Source organism: Ammospiza nelsoni, chromosome Z (genome assembly GCF_027579445.1).
Source record: "Ammospiza nelsoni isolate bAmmNel1 chromosome Z, bAmmNel1.pri, whole genome shotgun sequence".
NCBI lineage: Eukaryota > Metazoa > Chordata > Aves > Passeriformes > Passerellidae > Ammospiza > Ammospiza nelsoni.
Window position 1 is genome coordinate 51,003,048 of NC_080669.1, and position 18,053 is coordinate 51,021,100.

General features: G+C 34.6%; 1 protein-coding gene across 2 annotated transcripts in view; it reads left to right on the plus strand.

Annotated features, from left to right (window-relative positions):
* Positions 1-1,223: 1,223 nt before the first annotated feature.
* Positions 1,224-18,053, plus strand: part of ADAMTS6 (ADAM metallopeptidase with thrombospondin type 1 motif 6) — a 137,991-nt gene continuing 121,161 nt past the window's right edge. The window contains exons 1-6 of one of the 2 annotated variants that reach the window (XM_059492440.1): positions 1,224-1,320; positions 2,038-2,402; positions 9,756-9,924; positions 15,174-15,391; positions 15,898-15,981; positions 16,478-16,623. In XM_059492440.1, coding sequence (XP_059348423.1) covers positions 1,224-1,320; positions 2,038-2,402; positions 9,756-9,924; positions 15,174-15,391; positions 15,898-15,981; positions 16,478-16,623 — 1,079 coding nt within the window. The remainder of the gene's footprint in view (positions 1,321-2,037; positions 2,403-9,755; positions 9,925-15,173; positions 15,392-15,897; positions 15,982-16,477; positions 16,624-18,053) is intronic. The other variant, XM_059492441.1, reaches the window with a different exon arrangement.

Sequence of the window (18,053 nt, forward strand, 5' to 3'; positions counted from 1 at the left end):
ATAAAACCTTCATAAATAGTCCATTAGCTCCAGCTCTATTACCTGTCTGAATGAATGTTGTAAATCATTCCCAGAGTTTTAGAAAGGCAGATTTATCTGGTGCGTGTGTAAGTGACTCTGTATGCTTGTGGAAATTGGTTTTTAAACAAGCTCGCCTTCTTAGGTGTTCTGTTTCTCCATTGTCTGCTTCAGCAGACTTTGTGCACAGGTGTGCTGAGAGTGTTTAAGTGGACTGATGAGTACCAGCTGACACAACACATAGTTTGGTATCCCGTGGTACTGGATCTTCCATTTAATCCCCGGCTGCACCTAGAGCTGTAGCTCTAGTAAAATAAAGACTATTATTGCAATAGTGTTGTAAATGAAAAAAACCCCTGACAACAAATATTTGAAATATTAGAATGTGTATGATGAATAGCTTTAGATACTGAAATTTGTTCTTTAGTATTCTAACACACAGCATTCCTATCTAAGTGAATGGGAATTCTGCCTGCATAAGCAGAACCCTCGCCCTAGTAATAACAAAATACATGTTTCAGAAAGATCAGATAACTACTCTGGATTCCTTTCCAGGTTCTTCCTTTACCTACCAGTATATCGGGATGTGTTATTAGCAGTTGAAATAAATGAGTGTGTCGCATTGGTTATAGATGGAACAAGTCTGAACACAATATTTGAGCTATGAGAAACACTAAATAGGTGTAAGAATTCATAAAAATAACATGAAGTTAATAAATGCATCATAGGCTGTATGGATCTGCTTTTCAAGGTTAATCGTAACTCTTTTTCTTTCTGTAAGATTGTGACCTTGGATGTGACCGTAAAACTGATACTGAATATTTTTTCAAAATATTGCCCTATGTAATTCACTGTCATGGCCTAATATTTTGCAGCATAGATCTATTTTAATAGAAAGAATTTGCCTTGACTCATATTCTTCTGTTTTTCAGGAAAAGAAATGGAACAATTTCAGTAACTATCCAATCTAACATCTGTCTCATATCTTAAGGAATCTTACAAATACTTGCTTTGAATTGAGAAAATGACTGCAGCTATAGAAGAAAGTACCGGTCCAGAAAGTGGAACATCCTATAGTTAATTTGAAAGAGGCATAAAATAAATATACCTGTTATGGTGCGATTCTGGAGTGAAGTTAACTCTATAGCACACAGGTAGCTCTCCAAGGAGAAAGAAAAAAAGAACTTTTCTGTTTTTTCTAAATTATGGAAATTTTTTGGAAGACGTGGACATGGATTTTGAGCCTAGTCATGGTTTCATCGGAATTTCTCAGTAACAGCAGGCTTTCATACAGTTCTCAAGGTAGGGGTCTGATCTCTGTAGTTGGCAAGAAGTGTGTATTTTTGCATTGTATTTGTGTAATATTTTCTAAACCGTGTTTATATAATTCATGAGCTCCTCTGGGCTCTGCTCTTAGTTTTATCATTATTAATTGTCATACAGATAAAATTTCCTTGTTCTAATTTCTCTCTGTCTACTTTTAGCTGTAGGAAAGCCTTGCAAATTAAATCTCATAAAATGTACTTGATAATATTTGAGAGACTTGCCATAATAAAATTAACATGCTTTTAGATTAGGAAGTAAGAATCTAATCTTGTTTTTACAATATAATCCTTTTCATTACTACTGTTTGTATTCTTGCAAGTGGATTTTATAGCTTTTGTCTTTGAATGGTAGCACTGGGAAAAATATGCCCTTCTTAAGTTAGCCCAAATTATTTACATATTTTTGGTCAAGAGGAAAAGATAGGTATTAAATAGCTTTTCTATTTCCAAAGTGATAAGCAAATTAATAGGAAATCAAACACATTTTCTTGACTTACAAAGAAAGAAAATAATGTTTTATTTTATTTAGTAAAATGCAGCATTGTGCACTTACCTGAAGGTGACTTTTACTCATGAGAGTGATGAAATTTACCCAAAAATGGTCTATGTTTATGCTACTTTTTGTTTCCTGTTATATTTTCTTCTCTTCTATGCCCACTCCCTGGACTGTCTTACCTTGTGATTGATTACAAAGAGGAATTCCTGTCTTACCTTGAACACTACCAACTAACAATCCCAATAAGGGTTGACCAAAATGGAGCCTTCCTCAGCTTTACTGTGAAAAATCCTAAACCCTCAAGAAGGAGGAGGAGCACAGACCCTTATGACCAAGAACTGGCAGCATCTAAATTATTTTTTAAACTTTCTGCCTATGGCAAGCACTTTCATTTAAACCTGACTCTCAACACAGATTTGGTGTCCAGACATTTTACAGTAGAGTATTGGGGGAAAGATGGACCGCAATGGAAGCATGATTTCTTAGACCACTGTCATTATACAGGATATTTGCAAGACCAACACAGTACAACTAAAGTGGCCTTAAGCAACTGCAATGGTCTGGTAAGTCATTATTACATGTTATAGTATAATAGTGTGCTTGTCCCTTTTCAATTACAGAAGAAGAGTTAAATTGGTGTATCTTGCAGTTTTTTGAGTCCCTGTGGGAAGCAAGTAGACGGGAAGGTGTAGAAACCACCTAAAACCTGATCTAGGTCCTGGGAAAAAGTAGGTGTCAGTTTCTCAAGCTTAATTTAAGTACTGAGACTCAATTCTGCAGTCTTCTAGCAGGCAACCTCTGTAGTGTTCATAGTGTCCATGCTAGGGTTACAGGACTATGTCTATGATGAGATCTTTACAGTTATAGGAGCCTTCCAAGCTCAAGGGGCAGGGAGGAGGAAACACTGGATCCTCTGGGGTACTGAATCTCTGCAGGGAGATGTTGATTGCACTGAACACCCACTTTGAGTATTTGGGTTTAAAAACTAAGTAAGTAAAAGAAGAGGAATTGCTTGGTGTAGACATCATCATTGCTGTGAATTCAAAATGTGAGAAGTCTTTAGCAAGTAACAGCATTAGAAAACAATTACATAATTATTTTACCAGAAAGATTTTGTTTACAGATTGTAAATTTTTGCATTTAGAAGTAGAATTAGAAGTTCTTACCTAATTTATTCTCATCTCTTCTCTTACTCATGATCTTGTGATCACATGACAATAGTACATGCATGGAGAAAGAAATTAGAAAATGAACACAAAAAAGTAAAAAAGCAGGCTATTGAGTAAAAAATACTAAAATAGAAAGGCATGACTCTGAAACATTAAATCAAGAACCAGTGTTTTCTGTAGTAAAAATACACATACATATTACAGTTTCTCATTCTGGTTTTTATTATGGTAGAATGCTGGTCGGCCTTGTTAGGGATAGGTGATCTAGCTAATTGCTGTTCAAAAAAAAAAAATTACACAGACTTGCTAGACTAATTCCCATTTGTCCTTGGAAGCACTATTGAACAATGCCTCTTGAAATGTTACTTTCAAAAAAAGCCAGCTGTTCCAGACCCAAATAGGTTACATTACACCCAACTACTTGTGATATGCCATTTCAGAGTGTTCCTGAAGAAAAGTATTTAATGGGGATTTCCAGCGCTAAGTGAACACTTTCAAAGAAATGGAGTTAAAATGATGTTCCATTGAGTGTGGTAATACAGTTTGGTTGATGTAGACTTATAGCAGATAGGTCTGAATTTAGTGCAATTTTCTCTTTGATTGCAGTTTCCATCTAATGGCATTTTGTTTCTGGTCACAGTTCTGGTCACATTCAGGCTTCAAAGCTAAGTATACTCCATCTTTGCTTGAGTTATTTTCAGCTCAAAATATGATGGAGACAAAGTCCCTTCTTTCAGGACTCATTTCTTTAAAAGAGGCTGCAAGCCTCTTTATGCTAATTGCTGCACAGACTAGTTGGTCCCCGTGGAGACTGCAATAAGTGCCATGGTATCCCATTTCAGTTTCTCTTTTACCTTGGCTTAGGGAGTGAGCCAAGAACTCCTGCCTTTGCCATAGCTGACTCTTGTTTCCCTTTCATGGTAGGAAAATAAAGGTGGGATGAAGCACAAAAAAGCCTGTATTTTCCCGTCGTCTTTTCCCATCTGTTGCTCCTAATGGCACTTCTTTTCTTCTGAAAAGCGTGGAAGATGTCATGAGGAAGCAGAATCTTTGGGTTTTTTTTTCTTTTGTGCCCAACACCCTGAGGTGACATTTTGCATGTTTTCCCTTTGCCCTCAGGCTGTCCATTTTGCTGGAGTGAGGCTGCCTGTGGTTCTAGGTGTCAGTATGTTTTAGCTTTGTAAGTTAACTTCTTTGTAGAGTGTTTCCCGCTTAAATCATTATCATCAGTGGCTGTGGTTGTTGTCAGTCCTTATGTGTGTCTTTCAGGTGTTAAGGCAGTCTTAATCTAGTCTTTGGGCACACAAATTCTTCATGGTCATGCCTCTTTACTCGGGACTTCAGGTATCAGGTGTGCACCGCATCTCTTAGGAAGATTTGGTCACAAGCTTGTGAGGCTCCTGTGTTGCTCCAGAAACATCAGCAGCATGACGCATGGCTCTATCTCAGAGACATAAATCCAGCAGAGGATGCAGCAGTAGTCTTGACTTGGTACCATGCTCTACTATATGGAAACTCTGCAGTGTTGGCAGTGCCTTCCAGAGCACAGTGTATGGGAGTTACCACTCCATTCAGATAAATGCATCACAAAGTTATTTTAAAATGATGATTCTACTAATGAATGTTTTGTTATACAGCTGCTGGTTAGAACATGTTTAATAAGGCAATTGGCAGTGAATATTGAAGACAATATTACTTGTTTTAGAGTTAGCAATAGCTCAGAATGCATTGTACTTAAGGCATTTGTTGTATTTTCCAGTTTGATTGCCGGTCTGTTAATGACTGCCAATCATAGTCTAATAGTCCTTGATTAACATCTGTATTAAAGCCAGTCATTGTAAGTTTAACTCTTTGTCTCTTCTGCAGGTAGTAAGTAGTATTTAATAGCGAATGTTGCTCACAAACAAAATGTATGCAATATATTTACTCCAGTTGTCCTGTTAGGTTTCACTGTTGACAAATAGGTTAAATTTCTTCCCCTTAGTGAATGTCTTGAATTATTCTTATTAGTTATTCAGAGTGGTTTTGTGAGAACATGATTTAAATAACATATGTTGTATGTCTTTGAAGAACACTTACATTTGAGATAAATGTGAGGAGGGCTTTCTCACAGTTTCATTATAATAAAAGTGACAAGCAGTCAGTTGATTTTCCTATCACTGTTTCTTGTTTCAGTCTCTCCCTCTATATTTCTCATTACCAAGTGCCCTAGAGTTACAGCCTGCTACTTACGGAAGTTTCAGTCCAGCAGCTTCCATCTGCTGGGTCCTGGATGTGGTATAAATTGTCTGAAGTTGTGAGTAAAGCTCTATAATCCAGGGAGCATTCATGTGAGGAAATTGAAGGTCTTGGCCACAAGCTTGCTGGCTTCCAAACTCATGTTTACTGTAGTGGATGCTACACTTGTGGGTGGATTGTAGGTTGGGTGCATCATGAAAGAGCCTACAACGAACAGCATTTTAGAGAGTTTGGATGTTGGATACAAGGCAGCAGACTGAGGCATTTTCTAAGCGGACTATTTCATACTGAAGGAAAGAGGAAAAGAAATGGCGGTAGAATAGCTGGAGAGAGAAACTTCGCCTTGGGGGAATGGAGTTTGGGAGGACTCCATGGACTGACTTTGGGAGGAGCAAATCTCAGAGGAATTCTGGAGCCTTCAGTAATGGAATCAAGCAAAACCCAGACTTTGTATTTTGACTTATCTTTGTCTTCTGCCATGTGTCAAAGCTCTTAACTGAGTGCTCAAAGAACTTTTGCATGGTAGAAAATTTTGTAATTTTGGGCTGAAAAGGTCTGTAGTAGGAACTATTCTGAGGCTACTATGGTCCCAAGTAAATGGTTAATTTAAAACATGCAGTATTTCCATGTATGTGAAGTTCACGCATTCCAGTGTTTGTGCTGGACAGCACAGTTATCTCCATCCAAACAGAAATGATAAAGAAGAAGCAGGTAGGTGACTGTGGATTAAGAGCATGAGCTTACTTTTTCAGTGAGGAATTATTTTGCTGGAAGACTTAATGTTTGCTTCGTTTATTCCTAAATACATATATTTATAAATTACTAATATTTTTCTTAAAAGTTAGTTCATTTGAAAGCCATTTTTACTCTAAAGAATGCATCTACTTTTGTGGATCATAGTTTATATACTATGATATTTTTCACTGTATGTGAAATAATTCTGCATCAGGGTCTTTAAGGCTATCTTTGATACTCATATGTTTTTGCAGTACATCAGTATTTAGAAAATTATATACAAACTGTCCCTCTCCTAGTTCTAAGGTTTTAAGTTTTTGTTAGATTCCATGATGTGCTGTCTCAGGCCAGATCATTATTTTTTCCATCTTTGAGAGCGCAGTAAGTTAATGCAATCTTCCTTAGTAATATAGCCGCTGTTGACATACTGAACAACACTGACTTGTTTTCAGACGTTTCCATTAATAGTACTTTATATTAGAGATGGATAAACATAAAGCCTAAAGAGATTCAAGGTATGGAAAAACTGTGAAACTATAGTGCTGTGTGGAAGAGGCACGTGCTTACTTGTCCCCCATAATTCGGTTTGTTTTTGCAACTGAGGGATGTCCCCCATCTGAAGGAGGTTAAGGCCCTGGCTGGACAGCCTGACAGAGAAAGATTCTTTTTCACAAATTCAGGGAAACTCCATGTGGATTCACAGATTTGTCTGAGCATGTCAAACTGCTGGAACCAGACCTTGTATATGTTAGCATGAGTTGGCAATCTGTAGTGAGATTGGATAACACAGGACCTCAAACAATCTGTTTTAGATAATAATCTTGGGAATGTTCCTTGTAGTAACATACTTGGTGCATTCAGCTTGTTTCTTATATCCATGGTATTATGTCAAAACCTTTTGTGATCATTCTTATGTCTTAATGATATTTTTGATGCTTTGAAGCAGAAGTTTAATTTATGAACTCTTAAAATACAATAGCAACACTTAAAAAGAAAATTAAAATTAATTCATTTTACTAATTCATATTATTTAATGCTTTAAATGGGCATTATTTCAAACTCCTTTTTCAAATAAAGTTTTGTTTTCCTCAGATAGTGGATTATAAATCAAAGCTGGTATTTAGAATGTTGATTTGGATATAATAGTATACTTCCCACTATGTATTAATCAGGCTTTCTGAATACATAAACAATGCCACTATCTCTAGCCAAATAAATTTTTGAAACTTAGAAGATATGCTGGCCATCACCAAGGTACTTTTTAGTTGCAGTATTTAGAGTGCTTCTTAAAAATCAGTCATTTCACTGTTGAATCACAGTGATTCATCAAGACTGGTTGCATTAATTTAGCACTGGAAGAATTTTGTTTGCAAGCAAAAATACTGTTAGGCTTAAAATGGTCTACCTAAGCAGGCTTTTGGGAAGGGCATATGCAGGGTTGTTTTATTTCCAGTGCTAATTGAATCACTTGTCTGACTGCAGCAACTAACCACAAATGTTTTCACTTCCTCCTTGTAGTTCTATGTTAAAATTTATTTGTATTTCCTTAACAAAGTGTTATTGAAATGTCTTTTCTTAAGCACCCTAGCATTTGGGCAAATGACATCAGATATCAGCTAGGCATTGGAAAAAGTGGTGATGCTGTCATTACCATTGTCACAGCTGGTACCTGAAGGAACTGTGACCATTGTTTGCAGATATTCTTTAGTTATTTGCAGGAGCAAATATGCAATTTGTGTAGAGAATTAGTGCTGCGATTAAGAGTTTATGCTATTTTAATTAACTTAGTTCTGTTGAGGTAGTCTTGCCACTTAGTTTCAGTATCTGATATAATAATCTCATTTATGCTTAGATTTGCAAACATGGTTGGACTTGAGTACAGACAGGAAGGATGTATGCTGTAGAGGAATTTAAGTTAGGACCCACTGTGTCTCAGAGACAGTGCCACTGATTGGATGGTATCTCTGTCTTCTCAGGCTTGGCATGAGGCAGACAGCCTGATGGTCTGAAGAGTCCACAGGACTCTCTTCCTGTGGGAACATAATACCAGAGTTTACAATGGCTCAGGATTCACTTGAACCCAGATGTCTGACATGCAGACTGGATGCAGTCCAAACTGTCAAGGTTCTTTCTGCACATCTGGCAAGCCCAGTTACAATTTGTTTTATATTTTCAATACTGTTTAAGCAGCAGTATACCAGTAAATGATTTATTTTCTAGTAAAATCCTAGACTTCAAGTTACAAGAAGGCATTGTAAGAGGAATTTGATACTGGCATCTTCCAGGTGAATTTAGACCCTGATGTTGCCTTCTGAGTTAATAATTGAGTTCATAATGAAAAATACCACTGAAGAGAAATGCTTATTTTTGCATTCACAATGTAAGGAAGGAGTAATTGAAAGCTGCAGTCTGTTCATACATATATTTTCACCATTTATAATAGAGTTCTATTTGGAAAACCCTTGTTTCTGATGTATTGCATAGGATTTTTTATTTTGTAAGTTTTATATGTTGTTTCAGAAGTAAAGAACTGTAGGCATTTTATGTACAAAACAGTAACAGGACAAGAGCTTTGACCAAGAGTAAAAAGACAAACTCTGATATTTGAAAACAGCTTTAAGATTTTTAGAGCAGATACGGAGCAAGTGGTCTTAAGACTGATCATAGAGGTCTTGAAAAAAGATTCATGTGTAGTATTTGTTTCACAGATAAAAGGTGTGGTAGAAATTTGTGATTCATCAAGTCAGGATATGAATGTAGAAGTTCCTGCTTCCAGGCTTCTGTCTGATGGGTAGCTCTTCCCTGGGTAGAAAGTCTGTACATTCAGAATTTTCTTCATATGGGGTATCAGAATTTTTTATTTAGTGAACATTGGTGTAGAGTCTGTCAGGGCTTATTCCCCAATATTTCTATATCTGAAAAGATCCAAAACCTGGATTTTCTGCTAAAGTTGAGTTTTAATTGCTGAAGGTTCAGGAAATTGCATAGGCCTGAAGTCTCCCCTTTCTTCCATAAACCATTTCCTGTTTGGAAGAAGCTAAGTTCACAAATGTGAAAGTTATGAGAATAAAATATCTACTATTCTGCACTGCAGTATGAGGAAAAACAATATTCATTTGTTATGGAGAATGAGGTCTAGTGCAGTCTGCCATAGCTCTTGTTTGCTAGATTTATGGCAACAGTTTTTATGGAATAAATGCTATGTAGACAGTGTAACTTAAGTTAATATAAATAATTTGATTTCTGTTAACTAGCTCAGTTTTGGGGTTGTGTCTGGATTTAAAATAAAAATTGGTTTCTTTGAATATGTGTTCTAAAATTAATCCTTCGTCGTGTTTGTCTTTGATGAAGTATTTGGCTTTAAGCATCTAGCAGTGTGGCATCACAGAGGGATATTGGACTTGCCATTTATTCCATTTTGGGTTTGTTGAATTTTTAATGGATATCAATCACGTCATTTCAGAACATCTCGGTGAAGAGATTATTTGTAATATTCTGAGACTATCTCCTGTTTTTTAACTACATCTACCAAAAAAAGGTGAAAGTTCTCCACAAATAGGACAATGATAGTTTTATTTTTTCTCACTGTATTGTTTATAGGCACCTACTCTGCTCATACTAAATCAGCAGACGAGAGCTGGCTCATGCACTGTTTTATATATTAGCTTCTAGCTGTGGATTTCTCCACAGAGAATGTTTTTTAAAGCTAAATTTTGTGATAGTAGTTCCATATTGTCTATTGTAAGCTTTTGTTTTCTTATTTGCTTCTTCAAGCATGGAGTCATTGCTACAGAAGATGATGAATATTTTATTGAGCCTTTAAGAAATATAACAGAAGATTCTAGTAACTATAATTATGAGAATGGTCATCCTCATGTTATATACAAAAAATCTACCATGCACCAGCAGCACCTCTATGATCACAGTCACTGTGGAGTCTCAGGTAAACAAGAATGAGTGTCATTCCTTTTAAAAAATGGTAATTTGAGATGTATTTAAGATCTTGCTTGTTTCACATTTAAGACATAGTGAAAAGTGTAGCTATGAGAATATTCATTTTGGGTGATGTAATGTCTTGTTGAAAAGTAGTTTTGATTTTTTTTTTTTTTTTTTTTCAGATTCCGATTGAGAATATAGTGTATTTCAAAAACTAAGACAGCAGGAATAAGTCTTGTTTAATGCCTATGTTGTGTACAGTGGTAGAAATGAGCACAGGCTTCCGCAAAATGTGAATAAATGTACTTCACTTCCCAGCAGGAAAGCATGCTTGAATGACTGCATGTTACAGCTCAGTGTTTAGTATGTGTTCAATCTCATTTGAAGAAACTTCATATGCAATAAATATGTCAGCATTATGACTATCAATACATTTGGAACTGAGTCCATATCTTTTCTTGTTTACAGAGGTTTATAGTGTTTTGGTACTTGTTTTTGGTCCAGTTGGTTGACATTATTCCATTATAGTCAAGTGGTTGACATTATTCCATTATAGTCAAGTATAGTCAAGTTCCATTATAATCCTGTGCCTTATAGGCAGGATTATATAGTTTTGATGGAGAAGTATTTTCTTTGTAAAGTAGTTTTAACCTCTATAGATACAGGTTTTGAGTACTCTGACGTAACCCTTGATTAAACTGAAAACTAACTTCTTGAAGACAGCATGGAGTAAATCTGACAATTTTTTTTAAAACACAAAAGTAATTTTTTAACGTGCTAGAAAAATGTTTTAACCTTGTCAATTGTTTATATTTCAGTAATAGCTTATTCTTAAAAGTTCAGTCATTCTCAAAAGTTCAATCAAGCAGTTGTATTCCATGAGATTCAGTGCATCGGGCAGACTGACAATAACTAATCTTAAAATAAAATAAGATAATTGTTCATTGATGTAATTTATTTTAGCTTCTTTTGGAGTTTATAATGTTTAGTGGCACCAGCTGTCTAAGCTTACAGTACAGATTGTCTGCAAGATCCATTCTTGGGAGATGGCTTTTTTTTGAGAGTTTCTGTTAATTGTGTTTATGGAATGTCAGGCTTCATGTGTGTAACTTCTGTTTTAGTTTGAGAGCATTATTCAATATACATGCTTAGAGTAGTTTGAGAGCATTATTCAATATACATGCTTAGAGTATTGCAAAACAAATCTCTTAAATGTTACTGCCTGCTAACTGATTGTGAAATAAGGGTACTAGTATGTGTTCATTTTACTGGGAGAGCTCTCACTTAAGCCGCTTGAAATAAGTGGAAGGTTTTGACATGTAGGGTCATGTAATTTTTACCGTTATTATATCCCTACAAAAAGAAAGGATCTTGGCCTCTGTTGGGTCTTATCTTCTAGAGTAATGCTTAGAAGTCATTCTCCTGCACGCCATGAAGCAGAGGCAGCTGCTTTTGTCAGGTTGTGTTCAGTTATTCTGGTCGTATCTGTTACATGGATCACAGGTTGATCAGAGGTATACATCTTGCCTGCATTTTTTGTAAAACATGGTATAATATTTATCGTTTATTACTTAGTATAACTGATGGTACCTTTTTTCTTGGAAGCTCCTGTGGATTGCCTCAGCTTTCATAGCCTGAAGTCCTTAATTATTGAAGTACTAAAGTATTGCTTTTTACAAGCCTGAGAATATTATGATGCTAATTCATCTCAGTTTCTCCTTTTCCTGTTGTTCTGTACACTATTTCCACTCCATTAAAATGTCCAAAAAAATTCACTCTCTGCCAAGATTGCAAGGTCTTGCTTTTCCAGACGATGTTCTGTTTTACCCTCATGGGTACCAAAGCCTTTTAAACTCATTTTCTGACCATTGTTGCAGCTTTATCTTAAAGGGAAATAGCATACAAAGCATCCTGAAATACCTAAAAAAAAGGCTAAAAAATAAAGTCAAATATTAATTTTCAGTTTTGCAGCTTTCACACCCAAGGATTAAATCCAGGTGTTCAGTGTTGTTTAGGGAATTTGACTGGTTTTGGAAGTTTTGAATAGTCCAATTTTGTCTTTTAAAATGCAAACGTCACAAAGCTGTAAGTGCCTTTTGGCAGTATATGATTTATTTTGTCTGGAGACTGATTTTAACTTTACCTTCAGAACAGTTTTCCTAGCACTCTATGCAAGGAGGAATCTGCTTGAGAAACTGTGCCACTATTCATTGTTTGTCAAGTGTCCCCTACTGTAACCTAGTTTATTTTGTACCTCTTCTCCATCAGGGAACTAGTCAGGATTTTGAAGTGTTGATAGAGACAAGGGGAGTGTAGTTTCTGACCTTTCTGAGAAGAATGACAATAATAGAATAGAAGGTAGAGTACAGAATTTGGTGAAAGCATGATCAGAATTGATTCGGATCAGTAAGTGATGGGCCACTCTATAATCAATGGTAGAATTGTGGTAGGTAATACAAGAGGAGAATTGGAGAGGCATGAAGAATCAGATGAGAGCACAGGATACATTTTCATAATTTAAATTAGATTTTAAGCATTTAAACATAAAAATGTTCAAAATATAAAATGTTGAATTTGTGTTTCATGATATATTGTCACCAATTAATTATGTTTTATTAAATATAGCTGAAATCACTAAGGCCTTGGTAAGAGGTTTTCCACTGCCAAATTCCAATTGCTTCAGTGGGGTTTGAGATCACTGGATTATCTTGCAATATGCTGTATTTGTATAGGATTGAGAAACAACAAAAATTGTCATATGAAAGATGCAGAGTGACAGATTATTTCTGGATAGTTGTCCTATGTCCTATTTTTTGATTTATGTAGTGATTTCACTCATGTCAGACTTTACAGTTGGTATATTCTAAAATATGGAATAAAAGCTTGTTAAAAGCATGAAATAATGGTGCTAAAATATTTAGAAAAAAACCCAGCATAATGTTTTGTTTCAAAATATTTTCATAGTTGCATTTAACATAAGTTTGCTATTACATTTTAGGATATTTTTCCATTTGTGCTTCTTTCTTTCTACCTTGACCACCACCCAATGTCTTAGATGACTGACTTAGGGAAACTTGGGTACAGTAGTTGTGAACTCCATGTTTACATGGGTTTGGATTTCTTTTCAGTTGCAGTGTAAAACTGAATTCCACATTTCTGCAATAATTATTTTGGGATCAATTATAGTATTTTTCTGTGTTTTTTTTTTCTTTATTTTTCCATTTATTTTTGCCTTTTTTTACTTCCTTATAATTATGTTCAATGTTAGTGGAGCTTAATTTTTTTCTTTTTTAACTTATGTGTTGAAAGAATGATGTAAGTTGCCACATAACTATTTTCACTAAATAAATAGTATATCTTTATTTATTGATATATTTTAGCAGTTATACAATTTTGAGATCAGCTGAAGCCTAAGCTTCTCATCTGATAAGAAAATGAGATATGGTTGTTCTTATGGAGTCCTCTGAGACCTTTGTTTGAAAGATAGTATGACGATGATTCCAAAATAATATTTTTTTTTCCTCTGAAAGTTTTATGTTTGAAATCGGTAGGTTTTAAATCTTTGGAATAGTTTGCATGAATTTTGAGTGAAAATGTTGAATTAATGTGGAAGCAGTACTTTCTAAAATACTTGTAGCACTCCAAGAGCATCAGAAACTATCAGCATTTGTTATTTGAAAAAGAATGAATTTTAAAAAAATTTAGTACAGTAGCTGTCAGAGAGAATTCCAGATATTTCTAAGACAAATAAGTGTGATGAAAGTCTTTGAACAATTCAAGCAACTTTGAATTTTCTAGAATAGAGGTGAAAACCAGGAGAAAGCTTAGTAGTCATTATAGAATCCAAACTGGGCTTTTAATACTCTGTACAGGATTTTTTTAGAATGAATTATAACCATTGGAGAATGAGGACCATTTTGTTACTGGTGTTTTTATAACTACCAGGTTTACTTAAATTTTTTGACTTTTCTAAAATATGCGCCTTTAGAGCCAATACCATAGCCTCAAAAATTATGAAACAGGGCAACAGTAGGAATGCTGAAGGTTTGTATTCTTGGTTTTGACCTGAACATACATTCTTTGTGGTGTAGTTTTTCTCTTTGAAATCAGTGTGCTTAGCTGACTTGCATAAAGCATTGGTTTTTTATGGGAGGTACTGTTTCTATCTCTATTCATCCTTAGCTGACCCTGTTTTAGTCGAAGTAATGATGCAAGAAAATACTCATTTGAGCAGTCCTGTTCAGACAGCTATAAATGTATCTGTTAATGTTGTTGTGCTCATCTGTAAATACCAAGAACAACTTAGATATGTTGAGATCCTATTTGGATAAAACCAGACTAACAATATACTTTGCTAAATTTTAGCTTGAGATCTTTGCTGGCTCTTGTGGAAAAGGGATATATGATACACACTAAAAAAGCCAAAAAATTGAATCCATCCTTCCCTTCCTTTGTAGGGAAGGATGGATTCAATTTTTGTCTGAGGACAGGAATTAGAATTCAAAGTCATCTTGTAATGTTTGTTTTGCTGATAATTATAGCTCTTTGGATTTTTAATAATTTATCTTTTGCACACAAGAAATATTTTTCTAATATTTACTTGAAAAAAACCCAAAAAACAACATATTTAAACTGAAATTTGTGTTGAAATGACTATGGCAAGTATCCCATGTCAGACCATTTAGAACTTTCTATTACAGTTAATTCACAAGGTAGATAAAATATAAGTTTCTGAAGTGAAAATGTATTCATTTTAGGCATGTAAGCCTATTTGCCTAAAAATTACAGACTTAAGAGGGAAAAAGCTTTTTAGTGTGTTATGAGTATGTTTCGTCCTTAGGAATTAGATAACTTTTATAATTATTTTGAATTTTTGGTTTCTAGTATTTTTCTTCCACAGGTTACAGCTGTCTTGTTCTTATTTTTAAAATTCTGACGTGTTCTTGTGGTTAATTATAACGAATCTTTAATAATAACATGAACATGCAAAATCAGACATATTAAGAGAGGATTTTTGCTTTATCATGCTAATTCAAATTTAAGGGGAGTTGAGATGATTGGTGCTCAAATTTGCCTTTCCAATATATAAGTTAGTTAAAAATAATTTAGAAAAGAAAGAAATTTAATTTTTCTTTGCCTGAAGAAAGACTTATTTGATAGAAACTTGGAGATGGCAATCTCAACATAAACCAGCTGCATTTGAATGAGTTTTACTAGTGACTCCCTCTCAAGTGTTTTAATTGTTTTGGTTCCTAGAAGACCTCACAAGAAGTGGCAAACCTTGGTGGATGAATGATGCATCTGCTTTTCCAGCTTCACGTCCCGTCAATGGCACAGGAAGTAGTCACAGTCGACAGAAGAGATCTGTGAGCCTTGAACGGTTTGTGGAAACGCTGGTAGTAGCAGACAAAATGATGGTGGGATACCATGGTCGCAAAGACATTGAACACTACATTTTGAGTGTAATGAATATTGTAAGTTTCATCCTTCTCTGTGTTCGTATCAATGCCTCTGTACTGAAATGATAATGGACCTGCCAAGTGTTTATTTATTGCCATGAATGATGCTTTAATATAAGTACTAGCTTGCAGAAATGAATAGTTTAAATACTGGAAATCTTGGCGTTTTGGGAAAATGTCAAGAAGTGTGTTGTGTTCACTTTTAAATTGTTGTCTTTAATTTTGAATTCAAATAATTACATTCAGATTATACAGTTTTATTCTGCTTATATCGACACTAAATGCTCATTGTGCTGGATGAATTATGAAACATGGTATAAACAGTTTCAATTGAAAAACGTGACTCAATAACAGAATGGTCATTTTTTTGGGTCTTATATTTGGGTCTAATAACTTATATTTAGGTGATGTGCTTTACATTATGGAACTACATGAGGAAATTGGGCTAATTTTTAACCATTTAGGAAGCAAGTAGTGTTTCTTGTCTGACTTTGTGCCTTTTCTTATTTTCTGGAGGTCAGGTTGCCAAACTTTATCGTGATTCCAGTCTAGGAAACGTTGTGAATATTATAGTGACACGTTTGATTGTCCTCACTGAAGATCAGGTAAGAGCTATTGTGCTAAGCTTTATACCTTGTGAAACACAAGTTATGTTATTATAGAATGTAGAGTTATTTAATTATAGATTGAAGTGGCTGCCTCTGAGTTCAAAACCTATCACGTAATTTTTCACTGCTTTAATCAAGATGAAGCAGTTCAAAGGAATATTCCTCGCGTATCATCTCAAAGATATGTATTCTTACTTCAGGTGACTATTATTACACCTTCGGGGATGTCAATTTTATTTTTAGATTTGTATTTTGATTTATTTCTTTTCTGTATTGTCAAAATGATTATTAAAGTTGGAGCAGAAAGAATGATGGTTCAGTAATAGACAGCTGAACTTGGGGGTCAGATTTTACAGAAATAAAATATGGCAAGAAGATTTTATTCCTAGAAACCACTGCTTCTAATTATAGTCCCATTTTAGTTTTCAAAAGGCTTAACAACTGACCTTAGTAATTTGTTTGGAACATTTCTGGTATGCATGTTGTATTGCAGCCAAACTTGGAGATAAACCACCATGCAGACAAGTCCCTCGATAGCTTCTGTAAGTGGCAGAAATCCATTCTCTCCCACCAAAGTGATGGAAACACCATTCCAGAAAATGGGATTGCCCACCATGATAATGCGGTTCTTATTACTAGGTATGGTCATTATAAGTATTGTGTTTATTTTATTTCTTGTAGCTTTCTTGTTCTTAGCATATATATGTCTAGAGGCTAGTTGCAAAATAATATATCTGGTAGGTAACCTTTAAAGGAGGAAAATTAATGGATGGGTTGTCTTAAATATATCAGATTATTAAAGTTTAGATTAAGAATTTGGAAAAGTAAGATCTGCAAATCACTTGCTTCTGCTGTTATTTTCACTTCATAATTGCCAATACGAAGTATTACAGTAGAAAAGATGAATCCTATTGAACATTTTATACTTTAATAATTGAAAAGCATTCATAAGATTGCAGAGAAAAAAAGACAATTAAAAATGTATTGTTAACCATGTAAAGTGTTTTTGTAAGAATTTCAAGCCAGAACTTCAACTGGTGTAATAGTATTTCTCTGAAAACAGGTTCTTGCAGATTCCAGCAATATGAGACTCTGCTTTGTAGCTGGTTTGATTTATTATGTTTAATTAAGATGAGAACTGACAATTTTAATAGGTAGTTTCAAAGCCTGCATATGTGCCTATTTGTTTGCTTCTATTTCCCTGTTACTCTGATAAATTCAACATAACCTGCACTGTAATCCTGTGATCCTGATAAAGGCATTTGTGTCTCTTCCTTTGCAGTTTGGTGTAGGCAACTGTACTTTAATAGAAGATAATTCTCATTGTTATTTAAGGATACTATTTATTCTTTTTTGTTTTGTTTAAGTAGCAGCAGGTTCATATGTTCTTATTTTGATTAGGATCTTTTAATTGTGATTTCTGCTTTCCAGGACAAATTCTGTACTGCTTTGTATGTAACCTATTTTTTTTCTGCATTCACTGCAGAAAAATTGCAATAGTGATTAAAATAATGTATCTTTTGTATAATTTTGCATAGCATTTGTGGAAGTTGTTTTTTTTTCTGAGGGAGGTGGTGTTTTTTCTGGTTTTGTTTTGCATAATGCACAAATCTTTTTATTTTTGAGAGGAAATAGAACCTAGTGATTCACTTGCATGTATTTTGTATTAATTGTGTATAATATAATACATATGATTACAATATAATTACTTATGATCCTAAATAGTACATAGTAAAAATCAGAGTGATTAAATGCTAGAGTAATTCAGAAAGCTTTTAGATTTCAAGAAGTGTAAAAAAAAGACTAAACTCTGATACAAATAAATCAAATGCAATGAAAAAGAAAATAGTTGCATTCTAAGGTCTTAATTTTTCACAGAGGCTTTTTTTTAATGATCAGTTTTGTGCCTATAAGTAATACCTTCACTAGGACTTTTGAACCAGAATATGTGATCACAGTTTTGCTGCACGTGAGACTTTCACTGGTATAATTTAGACAAATGAAAAAGGGTAATCCTTGGGTGGTATTGTTGTGTCAGTTGAAGCTCTTTAATGTAGGTGTGGATAAGT